This window comes from Malus sylvestris, chromosome 6 (genome assembly GCF_916048215.2).
Source record: "Malus sylvestris chromosome 6, drMalSylv7.2, whole genome shotgun sequence".
Classification (NCBI taxonomy): domain Eukaryota; kingdom Viridiplantae; phylum Streptophyta; class Magnoliopsida; order Rosales; family Rosaceae; genus Malus; species Malus sylvestris.
The window spans coordinates 19455747-19469510 of record NC_062265.1 but is presented as its reverse complement, the minus strand read 5'-3'; the positions used below and the strand labels follow the sequence as shown (position 1 = coordinate 19469510).

Below are 13764 nucleotides of genomic sequence, written 5' to 3'. Positions count from 1 at the left end.
AGAAGGGTTTCCAAAGCCTTATTGATTGAGGTCATCTCGTTAGCCTTCTTGGCGAAGCGAGGTGTTACAGCTTACTGAGCTCGGCGCATTGCACGCTGAGTTATTTTATGATTGGATACTCTCAAGTAGGATTTAGAGTTCGGCATTCAGATGGCCGAACCACGTTCACTATTAAGACTCATATCTGCTTTGAGTATTTATGCCCTTACACTTTGGTGTCGATTCGGCGTGAGTTTACTCTGACGAATACCATCACTGTGACCGAATCCAACGACGACGATTCGTGAACTTCGTAAGAATAGTAGCCTTGTCTTCAGGTTCGAGAACCCAAGAGGCCGAGACGTGTTCCTTCCTCGGTCGTAATCGCAAGACGCAGAAGTCAGTCGCGCACCCAACGCAACATCAACAAATTTACTCCTCGGCCGAGCTTGGCCAATGAGTTGGCACGCCCTGCATTCACCGAAGGACGTAGTTAGCTTATAGATTACTCGGCCTGCGCGCCACGTAGGCGTGGTAGTTTTTGGGATCAACAGATAGTTAAAGTGATATAATAATGGGGCTTTTAGATCCAGGTCCAAAAACATAGAGTATTTTTAGGAATGACTCCAGTTATTTAATTATATGTTTTTATTTCTTTTATATTGCTTTTATATTTTCTAAAAATATTAAAAATCAATTAAAATATTTTAATATTATGCATTTTTCAACTCCAAAATATCTAATTAATATCTTATAAACAAAAAAAAAATTAATATACTAACATAAATCTATCTGCAAAACATTCTACCCTAACTCAAGTAGCAAAATATATGAATGTATATTATACCTATAAGTGAGATATGAAACCTAACTAAAAGATAGAAAAAGACATAATATACCTACAAGCAAGACACATTAATCTGTAACAGGTTGACTACAAAAAAGAATCTGTCATATAGGTAGATAAATACAATTAACCTGTGATATATGTTGATTATAAAAATTAAAAAAAAAAAATCTATAAATAGGTTAAAACAGGAGGAAGAACAAGAAATAACAAAAAAAATATATAAAAAGAGATAATCAAAGAGATAATTAGGAAGAAATTTGATTTTTACAATAAGTTTTTTCTTTTAAGAGATAATTATTGATAATTAAATAATTAAATTTAAAGAATTGGACTTATTTTAATAAATAAGACCATTCCTACTATTGGCTCAAAAAATTGGAGTTATATCAAGTTTCCCCTATAATAATTATCAAAGACAATAATGTAGGGTCAAAAATTGTAATTTTGAGTAAATATATAAGGGTATTCTTGTCATTTAAAAATTTCATTAAATAGGCATTGATTACTATGCTTTGAAAAAAGGGAACTTTAACGAAAAACTTCTGGTACTGTTCACTTTAACGAAAAACCATATTTTTACACTAAAAATTCAATCCTGGTACTATTCACTTTACCCTTTATTTTGTTTTTATCGTTAAAATTCAAAGTTTTCAAACCATTTTCATTAGTTTTCCTTCGAAAAGAAACACTTTTTTAGAAGCATGACAAACCTTACTTTTGCTTTTCTACCGTCATTGACATCATATTTTGAAGGAAACACTTTTTTTTTTTTTTTTTTGGTCTAGATTAAGCTGCTTTTTTTTAAAGCACTTTAATCTCGCTCAGTACTACAGTCTGGTGGTATTCTTCTTCATTTAGGAGTGAGAGGTATTCGGTTCGAATCTTGTGGATGATGAATTCGATACTAAATTAGACTGCCCATAGTGTGGCTTAGCCGGACTCTTCCTCCCCCTAATGTAAAAATATCGATGTACTTTAAAAAAAAAAAATAAAATAAAAGAAAAAAAAGTACCATAATCTCAAACCCATGTTACTTTAGCAGATGGTGAGATGCACAACTCTCTTCTTTTAATGTCCTGAGGGTAATTAGTGCATGATAATTCATCGAAGGTGGAGTCTGCTATCACAATAATATACACCGGGAACCAAACTGTCGTCGTTCCAATTGAATCGAAACTAATATTTATTGTTCGATTCTTACTTCATGTATCTCAAGGACATCCAACTTCTTGGGTCTCTTGTAGTTCTTCAACAACAAAGAGCAGCAAACGACGCTAACAGAGGAGGCTGCCATTGCAGCTCCGGCAATCCATGGCGGTAATCTAAACCTGGTGGATGGAAAAAGGGCTCCCGCAGCTACTGGGATTCCGAGCACATTATATCCCAACGCCCAGATATAGTTCAAACGAATGCGAGAGAAGGTTTTCCTGGAAAGGTCAATGGCTGTTATCACATCTTCCAAGTTGCTCTTCATAAGAACAATGTCAGCTGCTTCAATAGCAATATCTGTGCCAGCACCAATTGCCATTCCTACATCTGCTGCCACAAGTGCCGGTGAGTCGTTGATCCCATCTCCCACCATTGCAACAACGTATCCCTCAGCCTGTGAATAAGAACATGAAGCTTATTGTCTCCGCAAAATTCTAAGACCAGCTGCATCTTATTGTAAAATGAAATGTAGTATAATTAACGACTGTGAAAGTGCACGACTCACCTGCAAATCCTTCACTTTCTCAGCTTTATGTTCGGGTTTGGCTTTTGCGATCACGGTTTCAATTTCAGTTTCCTTGGCAATGGAATTGGCTGTGCCCCAATTGTCACCTGTAACCATGATACTTTTAACTCCCATGGACTTGAGTATGGAAACGACTTCTTTGGCGCCGGGTTTCAGTGGATCGGATATGGCTACAACTCCTGCTACTTCCCTGTCTATAGCTATTAGAATCCCGGTTTGAGCTAATGCTTCAGCTTCTGCTAGTGTAGCTTCAGCCTCCACCGGAATGGCAATGTTAGAATCCAACATTAAACTCTCGTTGCCTACGATTATCTCCTTGTCCCGAACAACTGCCTTCAATCCTTGGCCAGTAATGGATGCAAAATTTTGTGCTTCGGGCCAGGAAGGATTGTCTTCACCTTCTCTGAATTTCTTGGCATACTCTACAATAGCCTTGGCTAGTGGATGCTCACTGTTGACCTAGTATACACAAATACATTGAAGAGCATCATCCTTCAAGGGGGGGAGTTTGTTTACCAAACTTCCGTTCGACAAAAATTGGAAGCGATATTGAAATGCCTACCTCAGTTGCTGCAACAAGTTCATAAAATTCATGACGGAGCATATTATTGAAGATTTTTGTGTTTACAACCACTGGTTTCCCAACTGTGAGAGTCCCCGTCTTGTCGAAAACAATGCAGTTCACCTGCAGTACTCAAATTACAGATCCATGAGAACTAAAAATGTGGAAAGAGGTCCTCTAGTTTAATGACAAAGTGCTAGATGAATTCACATGCTAACCTTATGTGCGTTCTCTAATGCTTGGCCCCCTTTGATCAGTATACCTTGAGATGCACCAACTCCGGTACCAACCATAACGGCAGTAGGAGTTGCTAGGCCTAAAGCACAAGGGCAAGCTATGACCATGACTGAGATCCCGAACTGAAGCGCAAGCTCAAAACTGTCAATAGAAGATGGTATCCAAGAATGTGGGTAGCTATGGAACTTCCCTAATAAAAACCAGGCAAGCCACGTCGAAAATGAAAGAATGACAACCTGCAAATTTAGCCACATGCTTACAAACTACAAAGTTATGCACAAACATAATACTAATCGAAATGCTTTCAAAATAATTTCGGAAAGATTTATTATGACCGAAAATTCATGTCAAATTAGTTGGTTACCGTTGGCACAAAGTATTTCGAAATGCAATCAGCAAACTTCTGTACAGGAGCTTTGGCCATTTGCGCAGATTCAACAAGTCGAACAATCTGCGAAAGAGCACTCTCGGATCCAACCCTTGTTGCCTTAATATGCAACACTCCATTCTCATTCACAGTGCCTCCAATGACAGCATCACCCTTATTTTTACCCACCGGTCGCGCTTCTCCTGTTATCATGCTTTCATTCACATGGCTCTGCCCCCATACAACAAAACCATCACAGGCAACTTTAGCACCTGGAATGATTTTAATCACATCATTCTTTTGTATCAACCTACTATCAATTTCTTGTTCGTTTACCACGTTTCCATCCTCATCCAAACTCAGCAACGTTGCTGTCTCGGGCGCCAAGTTCATAAGCTTGGCAATGGCATCAGATGTCTTCCCCTTTGCCAAAACCTCTAGATACTTGCCTAACAAGATAAATGTAATAAGCATTGCGCTAGTCTCAAAGAAATCTGTACCCTTGAAATCTCTAGAGATTGCAGATCTTAAAACTATATAGACTGAATAGAAATAGGCTGCATTGGTTCCCAAGGCAATCAAAACATCCATATTAGCAGAACCGTTGCGCAACGCTTTGTATGATCCAATGTAGAACCTCCTGCCTATGATGAACTGCACTGGAGTGGACAGCTCCCACCTCAGAATCTGACCAACTGTCAACTTATTCACGATTCTAACATCAAGCACCTTCTTAATTCCAGGGATATACATCAACACCATGGAGGTTAAAAACACGGGAATTGTGAAAAACAAACTCCATAAAAAGTATTTATAGTACTGCTTAACTTCCTCCTTTCTATGAGTGTCTCTCCCCCCTTTAGGGTATATCATTGCTTTGAAATGCGCGGACCCTGATGACTCGATCACTTCGATGAAAGTTCTAGGTCCTATCACATCTTGTTTATAAGAAACCGAAATTTTGTTGAGTTCGGGGAATGTCTCTATATCTTGAACCCCAGGAAGTGCTTCAAGGGATTTTATTATTGCTCTAATGCTTTGTACAGTCTTTATGCCGTCAACTTTGAGCTCAATCTTGCTTATGTCATCCCCTAAACTAATAAGTTTCGCTTCAAATCCGGTGTTTTCGACGATTTCCAACAGCTGATTGTAGCTTACAACCTTTGGATCGTAATGAACTTCTGCTTCTTCAGTTGCTAAGGCCACTTGAGCTCGTTGTACACCATGAACTGCTTGGAGGGCAGATTCAACAGTGGAGGAGCAAGAGGTGCAAGTCATTCCATTTATGCTTATTCTGCATACTTGTCTTAATTTGACATTAATTGTCTCCTCCTTGATCAATTTGGCTTCAAATCCCGCATCTTCAATAGTCTCGCATATTTTTTCCTCCTACATATGCATTGGAGTAATTAGCTCTATCACTTTATGAATTTTGGTGATGGACTGAATGATCTGTTGTACCAAATTTAATGAGCAGTAAAATGGGATCTTTAAATTCCTACTCAAAAGCCAAGTGGCAATGGGTGCAGAGGCCTAGATAACATTAATATATTAGAGAATATTTCAATTCTCCAAAGATTCGCACTCTAAACATAATACTTTTTAGTATTTTCAAACCACACTTTAGTATGCATGGTCGTCCAGTAATGGGTCTGATATCAACGGTGAAGAATAAGTTAATAATTAATATAAATTTAATTTTTTTAGGGTTTGTTTGTTGCATCGGATTATCTCGGACTGGACTAGCTTCAGGGACTAAGCTGAACTGGCTTAGACTAGACTAAGCTGGACTGACTTAGTAAAGCGTTTGGTGCAGTGCCGGACTAAAAAGCAGGACTCATATATTATATTATTAAACTTATATTTACAATATTTTATCATTAATTTAATCTACATATACTAATATTTTATTATTAAATTATCATTTTCCTTTCTAGAATCATCTTGTTCTCTCATTTTGTTTTGTCCACCCACTGCATCCCTCCCCTCTCATATTTCTCTGCCATTTCATCTTCCCTTCTAGAATCATGTTCCTCTCTCAGTTTTTTGTCCGCCCACTGCATCCCTCCCCTCTCCTCTTTCTCTGCCATTTCATCTTCCTCTCTCATTTTTTTTGTCCACCCACTGCATCCCTTCCCTCTCCTCTTTCTTTGCCATTTTTTTTGTGCCACTGTCTCTTTCCCCTTTCCCTTTTCTGGGTTTTCTAGGTTCAGTTTTTCTGGGTTTTTTGGGTTCAATTTTTATGGGTTTTCTGGTTGTGGGAAGTAGGGAAGAAAAGGATGTGAGGGGAAAATCGGAGCAGAGGTAGCAGTGGAAGAGGTCAAGGAGGAATTAGCCATAAGTCCTTACCGTCGAAAATTGAGGTCTAGAAGGAAAGATCCCAATTGGACGGTGCGATCGATGAGCTTGGTCTGAGCGGGGGTGAATCGGACGAAAGAGCTCGTGAGTTCTCCGATTGAAGTTTGAATCTAGGTCTTTGTTCATGATTCAGGGTTGGGGACGAGGAGAGAGGGAGAGAACGCGAGCAGAGAAGAGAGTAGAGGACGCGAGCATAGAGCAATCGAAGGGATTAGCTAGTCCCATGGTTCGTGACGTCTCTCGTTAAGACCGTCTAGCACGGTCCTTAGTCGAGGCGAGTCCGACTTACTCCCACTAAACTAAAGCTAATCCTGTGAAGTAACAAACATGGGACTGGACTAACTATTAGTCTAGTCCAATCCAGTGAGGGCTAGTGAAGGGAAACAAACACACCCTTAGTGCCAACCTTTATTATAAACACAATGATTGACCATGAACCTTTGGGTCACTTTGTGACTAAAAGAAGAGACTCCACTTTGAAGATATAAAGTTACTCACAAAATAAAATTAGACAATCAGTTCCTTAGTTCACTTGCAAATATGCAAATAATGTATTTTTACTGCAGAAATTTTATAATCGGAATTGTTTAATTTGTTAATCCTCATTAGAAGATCATCCATACAAATAATCATTCGAATCAAACAGTCGTTGAGCCCTCCAAATATATCAAAATAAATCGACAGTGTAAGTACCAAGTAACATATTAATGATGAACCGCCTATTTGGTTCATATATTTGAATGACTAAACGATTTTCGATCCAGATGATTTTCTTTGTAAGGATAAGCTTTAAAAGAAATTGAATGGTTTCAATTATGAATTTTTTACAGTAAAAATACGTTATTTGCAAGTGTGAAAATGAGTTATCCTCAATAAAGAATGCAAGTATTATTCTAGGAAAAAAAATTATCGGCATTAGTTACATGTAACACATCAACATTAACTGTTTATTTGCTATTTAAATTTGATGAGAACGATAGACACTGCATAAATTATAATATAAAAAATGGGCATTTAGATTTAGGTCCAAAAAATCAACATTTTATTAGATTAAGCTCAATTTGACCTTTTCTTCACTAGTATTTTTTTAGAACAATTACACACATCCAAATTATAAGACAATATTTTAGAGAGAGACCAAGTTTTCATTTATTTATTTATTTCAGAGAGACAAAATTTATCCATGTGGCAGGTGATGTCATGGTTTTTTTTAAATTATTTTGTATTTACAGTTTCACTTAGCTATAAGATGAGTCTCTGTCTCTTTATTTGTACTGTTTCTTTCTCTCTCCTTTTTCTTCTTCGTCCATTTCTCTCTATTCCTTTCCTTCCTACCCGTCTCTCTCTCTCCTCCTACTTCTTCGTCGTCTTTCTCTCTCACATTTCTTCTTCACTCTTCTCGATCTCCCTCTTCATTTTTTTTTTCATTTTTGTTCCCTAGATTTATGAGTGTTTTTTTTTCTTTTCTAAGAACGATTGGAATTTTAGATTTTAGGTTTTTTATTTTAGTATTTTTTTGAAAGTATTTGATTTTGAGGTTTTGATCGATTTTGATGTATGAATTTTGAAATAGATATTGTAGAAGTGCATGAATTTTGAAACTAATCATGCAAAAATACTGAAATTTTGAAACTAGTTTTGTAGAAGTGCTAAATATTTTGAAACTAAAACGGCTGAAATTTTTAAAACATATCTTGTTGGAGTGATGAAAATTTTGAAACTGACATTGCAGAAATGATGGAATTTTGAAGCTGATCTTGCAAAAAAATTGGAATTTTGAGACTAATCTTGCAGAAATACTGGAATGTTGAAACAGATCTTCCAGACAAGCTAAATTTGAAACTGGTCTTGTAGAAGTGCTGCAAATTTTCAAACTGATCTTGTAGAAATGCTAAAGTTTTAAAATTGATCTTGCAAAAGTGTTGGAATTGTGAATCTGGTGTTGTGAAGTGCTAAAAATTTTATAATAGATTTTGTAGAAGAGCAGAAAATTTTGAAACTGATCTTAAATGAAATGCTTTGTTGTTATTGCTCTTTGTTGTTATTGCTCTTAAATGTTTAGTTTAGGATAATTAAAAATAGGATAATGCTAGGAAGAACAAAAATTTAAACCAAATTTGCAAATCAAATGATATGTCACTAATAAGAAACAAGCATATTAATTGACACTTAATTAATAATCCAATCATCTAAAATCACACCATTTGGTTTTCAAAAAATTTGTTTGTCCTAGTATTACCGTTAAAAATAAGGTTTTAGCCAAGTCCTCACATGAGGATGATGTTTTAAATTTTTGGAATCCATTCTTATATACTACATTAGTTGGCTATAATCCTTTGAAATTTTGGCATTTTCATCAGATGAGGTTGTTTCTATTTTGGGTTGTAGGTCATAATCACTGTTACAAAAATTCCCACTTAGCGTGTCTTAGGCACTAGACGATTGATCACCGTCCCAATTAATCTCTAGGCATTTGAAAATTAAGAAAGATCACCTAGACCTGCTTAGGAGCCCACCTAGACCGCCTAGGTGCCCGCCTAACCCACCTAGACCCGCCTAGGTACTCACCTTGGTTGCGGATCTTACTTAGACAAAAAATAAATAACTTTCATTTTGCATTTTATTTTTTTAATAAATTGTAAGAGACTTGTTGAATACTTAGATGAACACACATAATATACTTGTTCCCCATGGTTTCATTATGTTCTAATACCATATAATCTATATGTTATTTTATTTTGTAGTTTATGTATCGTGAAGAAATTATGTATTTTTTAAGTATAAGCAGACACTTAGGGCACGTTTGTTACACCTCCTTAGGAGGGATTGACTTGGACTACCTTAAGTAGGACTATAATCCTATGTTTGGTAGGTTGTGGGACTAAAATAAATGGGACTCGCCTCGACTACGAGTCCCTGCGAGGCGTGCTAGCCGGTCTTCACGAGTCCCCCCAAAAACCACGGGATTAGCTAGGAACTTCGCTTCGTTCTGCTTGATTCACCTCATCGACCTCGATTTCGACGGCATCTCTCTTCGTCCTGCTTGATTCACCTCCCTACAAGCCCTTCTGTGAGTTCTGGGCTTCTTCCTCCTCCCTGTGAGGGTTCTTCCACCACCAACATCAACCACAAAAAATCCCCCATCTCATATTTCCCACCACCAACCATCACCCACAAAAAATCCCCAATCCCATATTTCCTGCCGCCACCATCGCCATGGACGAGCCATCCGAGAAGCTCCAGAACCTCAAGTCGCTGAATTCTCTGCCAGCAACAGGTGGAGTCGCTGGTGCAGGGCAAGGCAGATTTGGAGTCCGAGGAAGATTTGGGTGGACAAAAAAAAGAGAGAGGAAGATGAAATGGTAGAGAAAGAGGAGAGGGGAGGGATGCAATGGGCGGAAAAAAAGAGAGAGAGGAAGATGTTCTAGAAAGGAGATGAAATGGCAGAGAAAAGGAGAGGGGAGGGCTGGCGAACAAAACAACGAGAGAAGATAAAAGGAAAATGATAATTTAATAATAAAATATTAGTATATATAGATTAAATTAATGATAAAATATTGTAAATATAAATTTAATAATAAAATATATTAGTCCTGCTTTTTAATCCGACATTGCACCAAACGCTTCACTAAATCAGTCCAGCTTAGTCTAGTCTAAGCCAGTCTAGCTTAGTCCCTGAAGCTAGTCCAGTCCGAGATAGTCCGGTGCAACAAACGCACCCTTATTGTCTAGCCACCTAAGTAGTAGGCCCCAACTTGCCTGTGGTTCAAATTTGCATTTGGTAATAATCGAACCTAAGACCTCTCATTTACAAATGAAGAGGAATACCACTAGACCGTAATACTAAGAGCATCTCCAGTTGAGTCCATACACAGGGACAACCACCGTATAAAATAGGTATAAAACAAATATAGGGACAAAATGAATCGCCAATAGATCGGAAAGTGAGTCTCTAAAGTATAGGGATTCATCAGATATATAGTGTATGTCATCACATATAGGGACTGTATAGGGACAACCTTGAGGGCGTGTTTACGCACCCATAATCGGAATGAAAATAAGGAATCTGATTCCAACTACGGATAACTCTTGTGTTTACTACAATTTAGAGGAATCAACAACGTGCGGACCCACACCAAAAATGGAATTCAATTCCTGAAATTGGAGGACTTGGACTCCCTCCATGGGTGAGGTATTTGGATTCCGGGATGGTGAAGGAATCGGGAATGCATTTCATCTTTCCTATCATGCCCTCTTATGAAGAGGCTTTGCAGATGCTTCGACACTGTTGACACAGCTGGCTCATCCTCATGTGACGTTGGTTTGACGATCGGGACCTCAAAGTTCGGGGCCGTTGGCAATGTTGATGCTCATCTAGTCCTTGGCTCCGATTGCTTTCCAGAATATTTTTTGCAGGGTGGGAATTGGGAAGATGCATAGGCTGGGTTAAAATGTTAATTTTTTTTTGTGAGGTGGGAACTGGGAAGATGAATTTGGCTAGGTTCTTAAAATAGTATTTTCTTCTGCGGGGTGGGAACTGGGAAGATGATATGGGAGAGTGGTGTTGGAGGATTGGGGTTAAAAGCAAGAACTGCCATGCGGTGCTGATGAGGTGGGTGAGGGCATTTTAAAATAACTAATGAAAATGTGATTAAAAATAAATATAGATGAAATAAAAATAAAATAAAGAACTAAAAGGTATTTTAGTAATTATATTGATTTCTATTCCGATTCAGGTGAATTAGTAAACAACTTATATGAACTCAATTTCATTCATACTCCGATTCCATAACATTTAAGTAAACAATTTTAACAGTAATCCAATTATGGCCCCTCTTTATTCCTATTCCTCATCAATCTAATTCCTCCTATGGTTATGTAAACGAGCCATGAGTGGAAAACGGGGCCACAATCTTAATTGAAGCTTTTAATGCTTTTAATGAATTAAAAAATGGATAACACAAACAAAAAAATGTGCACTTTGAGTAGAAAACGGGACCCACAATCTTGATTGAAGAGTTAATGTTCTTGATGCTTTTAATTTTAATGTTTTTAATTAATTAAAAAAAGATTAACATAAGCAAAAAAATGTGCACCTAATCAAATTATCATGTAAAATCATAAAAACTTTAAATTTAGGGATTTTACTATAAGGACTCTACCATTGGAGGCAATATTCCTTTAGGCACACAAAAATCCCTTTAAGTCCTCAAACGATTACTCAAAAGTGGAGTGAGAGTCCCTAAATAAGGGACTTCCATTAGAGATGCTCTAAGTGGCACAAGAAGGCTAGTTGAGATAAACAGAGGAAAAGATTCTTATTATTAAAGAGACAAGGTTCTAAAAGACGTTAGGCGCTAGTCAGGCGGCGGGCTGGGGCCTAGCGCCTAGGCGTACTAGGCAGATTTAAGTAAATCTATTATATTTTGTGTAAATAAGTGTCCGTTTATACTTAATATATATATATATATATATATATATATATATATATATATATATAATTTCATCATAAACTACAAAATATAATGACATATATATTATGAAGTATTAGAACATAATGAAAACATGGGGAACAAGCATATAATGTATGTTCATTTAAGTATTCAACAAATCTCTTACAATTTATTGAAAAAAATAAAATACAAAATGAAAGTGATCTATTTTTTGTCTAAGTTAGTCACAACCTAGGAGGGTTAGGACGGGCTAGGCGGGTGCCTAGGTGGGCACCTCAGCAGGTTTAGACACTCTTTCTTAGTTTTCAAACACCTAGGCATTAATTGGGGGGGGTGACCAGCTGCCTAGCGCCTAGGTGGGGCCTAAACAGCATTAGACGGAGATTTTTAGAACAGTGATTATTAAAGAGATAAATATATATAAAAAAGAGATAATTATTAATAATAAAATAATCCTAAACTCAAGGGATATGATCTATTTTAATAAAATTGATTATTTTTAATAACGAAATTGGACTTAAATCAAGTTTTTTATTAAAAAATTGTTATTGTCACTTCAAAATCTAATTATTCACCCTCTTTTTTAATATTTAGAAAGAAAATATTTTTTTTGAAGATGGAAAAAAATGTCTTATTAAAAGTGCACAACTAGATTTTTGAGGTGACAAAATTAGAGTTTTTTTTTTTTAACAAATGATATTATCTAAAAAAAATAATTAGAGTTCTATATTAATAAAGAAACTTCTATTATGATTAAACTTATACTAGTAGCTAGAAAATGATGTTATGCAAAAAGTCAGATTCGACTTCTGTATATTTCAAAATAAACTTTGTGGGTTAGAATCATGCTTCCCGTTAAATAAGGTCAGGCTAATTATTTAATAAACAGTTCAGTGCTTTCAAATCAAGATAATTCTGGTCAATTTGAAAAGGTAATAGAGGAAAAGGGAAATAAAAGTAGCTTTTGAAACCAAGTTAAGAACACATATGATTGATTTTGGAACGAAGGGTCACCACTCTCCACTCAGGTTGGTTGAGGTTTGGGGGCTCTTTGCCGGTTGCAACAGCTGCCAAGGTTGATTCAGCTGCCAAGGTTGATTCTAAGTATTATTTTAGCTTTTTGAACATGGAGGATATTACAGTTTCTGTGAACTTATTATATATTATGAGTAATAGTTAAAAATTACTCTCGAGGTCAATTAGTGAACCCAAAACTGCAGTCTCTCTGCTATGTTAATTATTTGTTATGTGTAAATGGCAGATGAAAACTCGAATTTGAAACATTTTTTCAATATTAAAAACGTAATTATTCGTGAATGACTCACTATTCTTTGTTACCTTTTACTTGATTTTAAAAGAAAATTGAATTCATAATATTTTAGTGGTAGAACAAGTATTTGAATTTTTTTATACCACAATATTTTCTTTTGGGCGATAGTAAAACGATACTGAAGGCGTGGTTTGGCAAAGCCGCAATATACTAACTCTATTTGGACACTCCCAATCCATGAAAGTCCAACTTTTCTTGCAATCAAGAGGAATAAAAGAGCAATCCAAGAAAGTAAGAACTTACAGTAACCAAGCTTGGATAGTAGAGAACATGGACTGTATTTTTCAACACTTCAACGGCAGTCTCACGGATCCCCGGAAGCCGCTTGATCGCCTTTTCAATCGATCCAGCGCATGCAGAACATGTGATGCCAACCACAGAGAACAAGGCCTTCGCCTCAGAGCCATTTACATGCCTTGCTTCCGGCGACGTACTTTTCGGGTTCTTAGACATCGACGGATAGCGCGGCCGGGGTGACATGTCACCCCAGCAGTCATTGCAAATGCAACCCATTCTAGCAAATTTAGTTATAGGGTTTTCTTTTCTGGGAAGTTGGTAAGCTATTTAAACTTTTAAAGTTGGGGAGGAGGAGGAGGAGGCACGGAGCATGCACTCTGGGAAAGTTGGATATTGGGGTTTCTAAATACTTTCGGGTAGTGGAAATACGTGGGATGCGTGTCTGAAGTGAACAAGGAAACCGTAAAATTAGGTTTTAGTGGCAAATGGGGTCCTACCGTGACTGGTTAGACTACCATTTATGTTGTTTCTTTTGTGACGGAATTTATATGGAAACATGGACACCACCCCATATGAGTAGTTACATTATGTTTGGATGAAACAATTTAAGATTACTATGGAATTTTAAAATGGCGGAAATTGAAATGGCGGAATTT

At 36.9% G+C, this 13764-nt stretch overlaps 1 protein-coding gene across 1 annotated transcript; it reads right to left on the bottom strand.

Annotated features, from left to right (window-relative positions):
• Positions 1–1929: 1929 nt before the first annotated feature.
• On the bottom strand, positions 1930–13437 carry LOC126627340 (probable copper-transporting ATPase HMA5). Its single transcript, XM_050296804.1, has 6 exons — positions 13115–13437; positions 3728–5119; positions 3345–3599; positions 3127–3249; positions 2544–3023; positions 1930–2432 (listed from the first exon to the last, which is right to left on the bottom strand). The coding sequence occupies exons 1-6, from the start codon at positions 13382–13384 to the stop codon at positions 2013–2015; spliced, it is 2940 nt and encodes a 979-aa protein (XP_050152761.1). The 5' UTR covers positions 13385–13437; the 3' UTR covers positions 1930–2012.
• Positions 13438–13764: the final 327 nt, after the last annotated feature.

Coding starts and splice junctions, on each gene's coding strand:
- LOC126627340 (XM_050296804.1), bottom strand. CDS start 13,384: ATGGGTTGCATTTGCAATGACTGCTGGGGTGACATGTCACCCCGGCCG. Junction 3,250..3,344: donor CATTAGAGAACGCACATAAG/GTTAGCATGTGA, acceptor TGAGTACTGCAG/GTGAACTGCATTGTTTTCGA. Junction 3,024..3,126: donor AACTTGTTGCAGCAACTGAG/GTAGGCATTTCA, acceptor TGTGTATACTAG/GTCAACAGTGAGCATCCACT.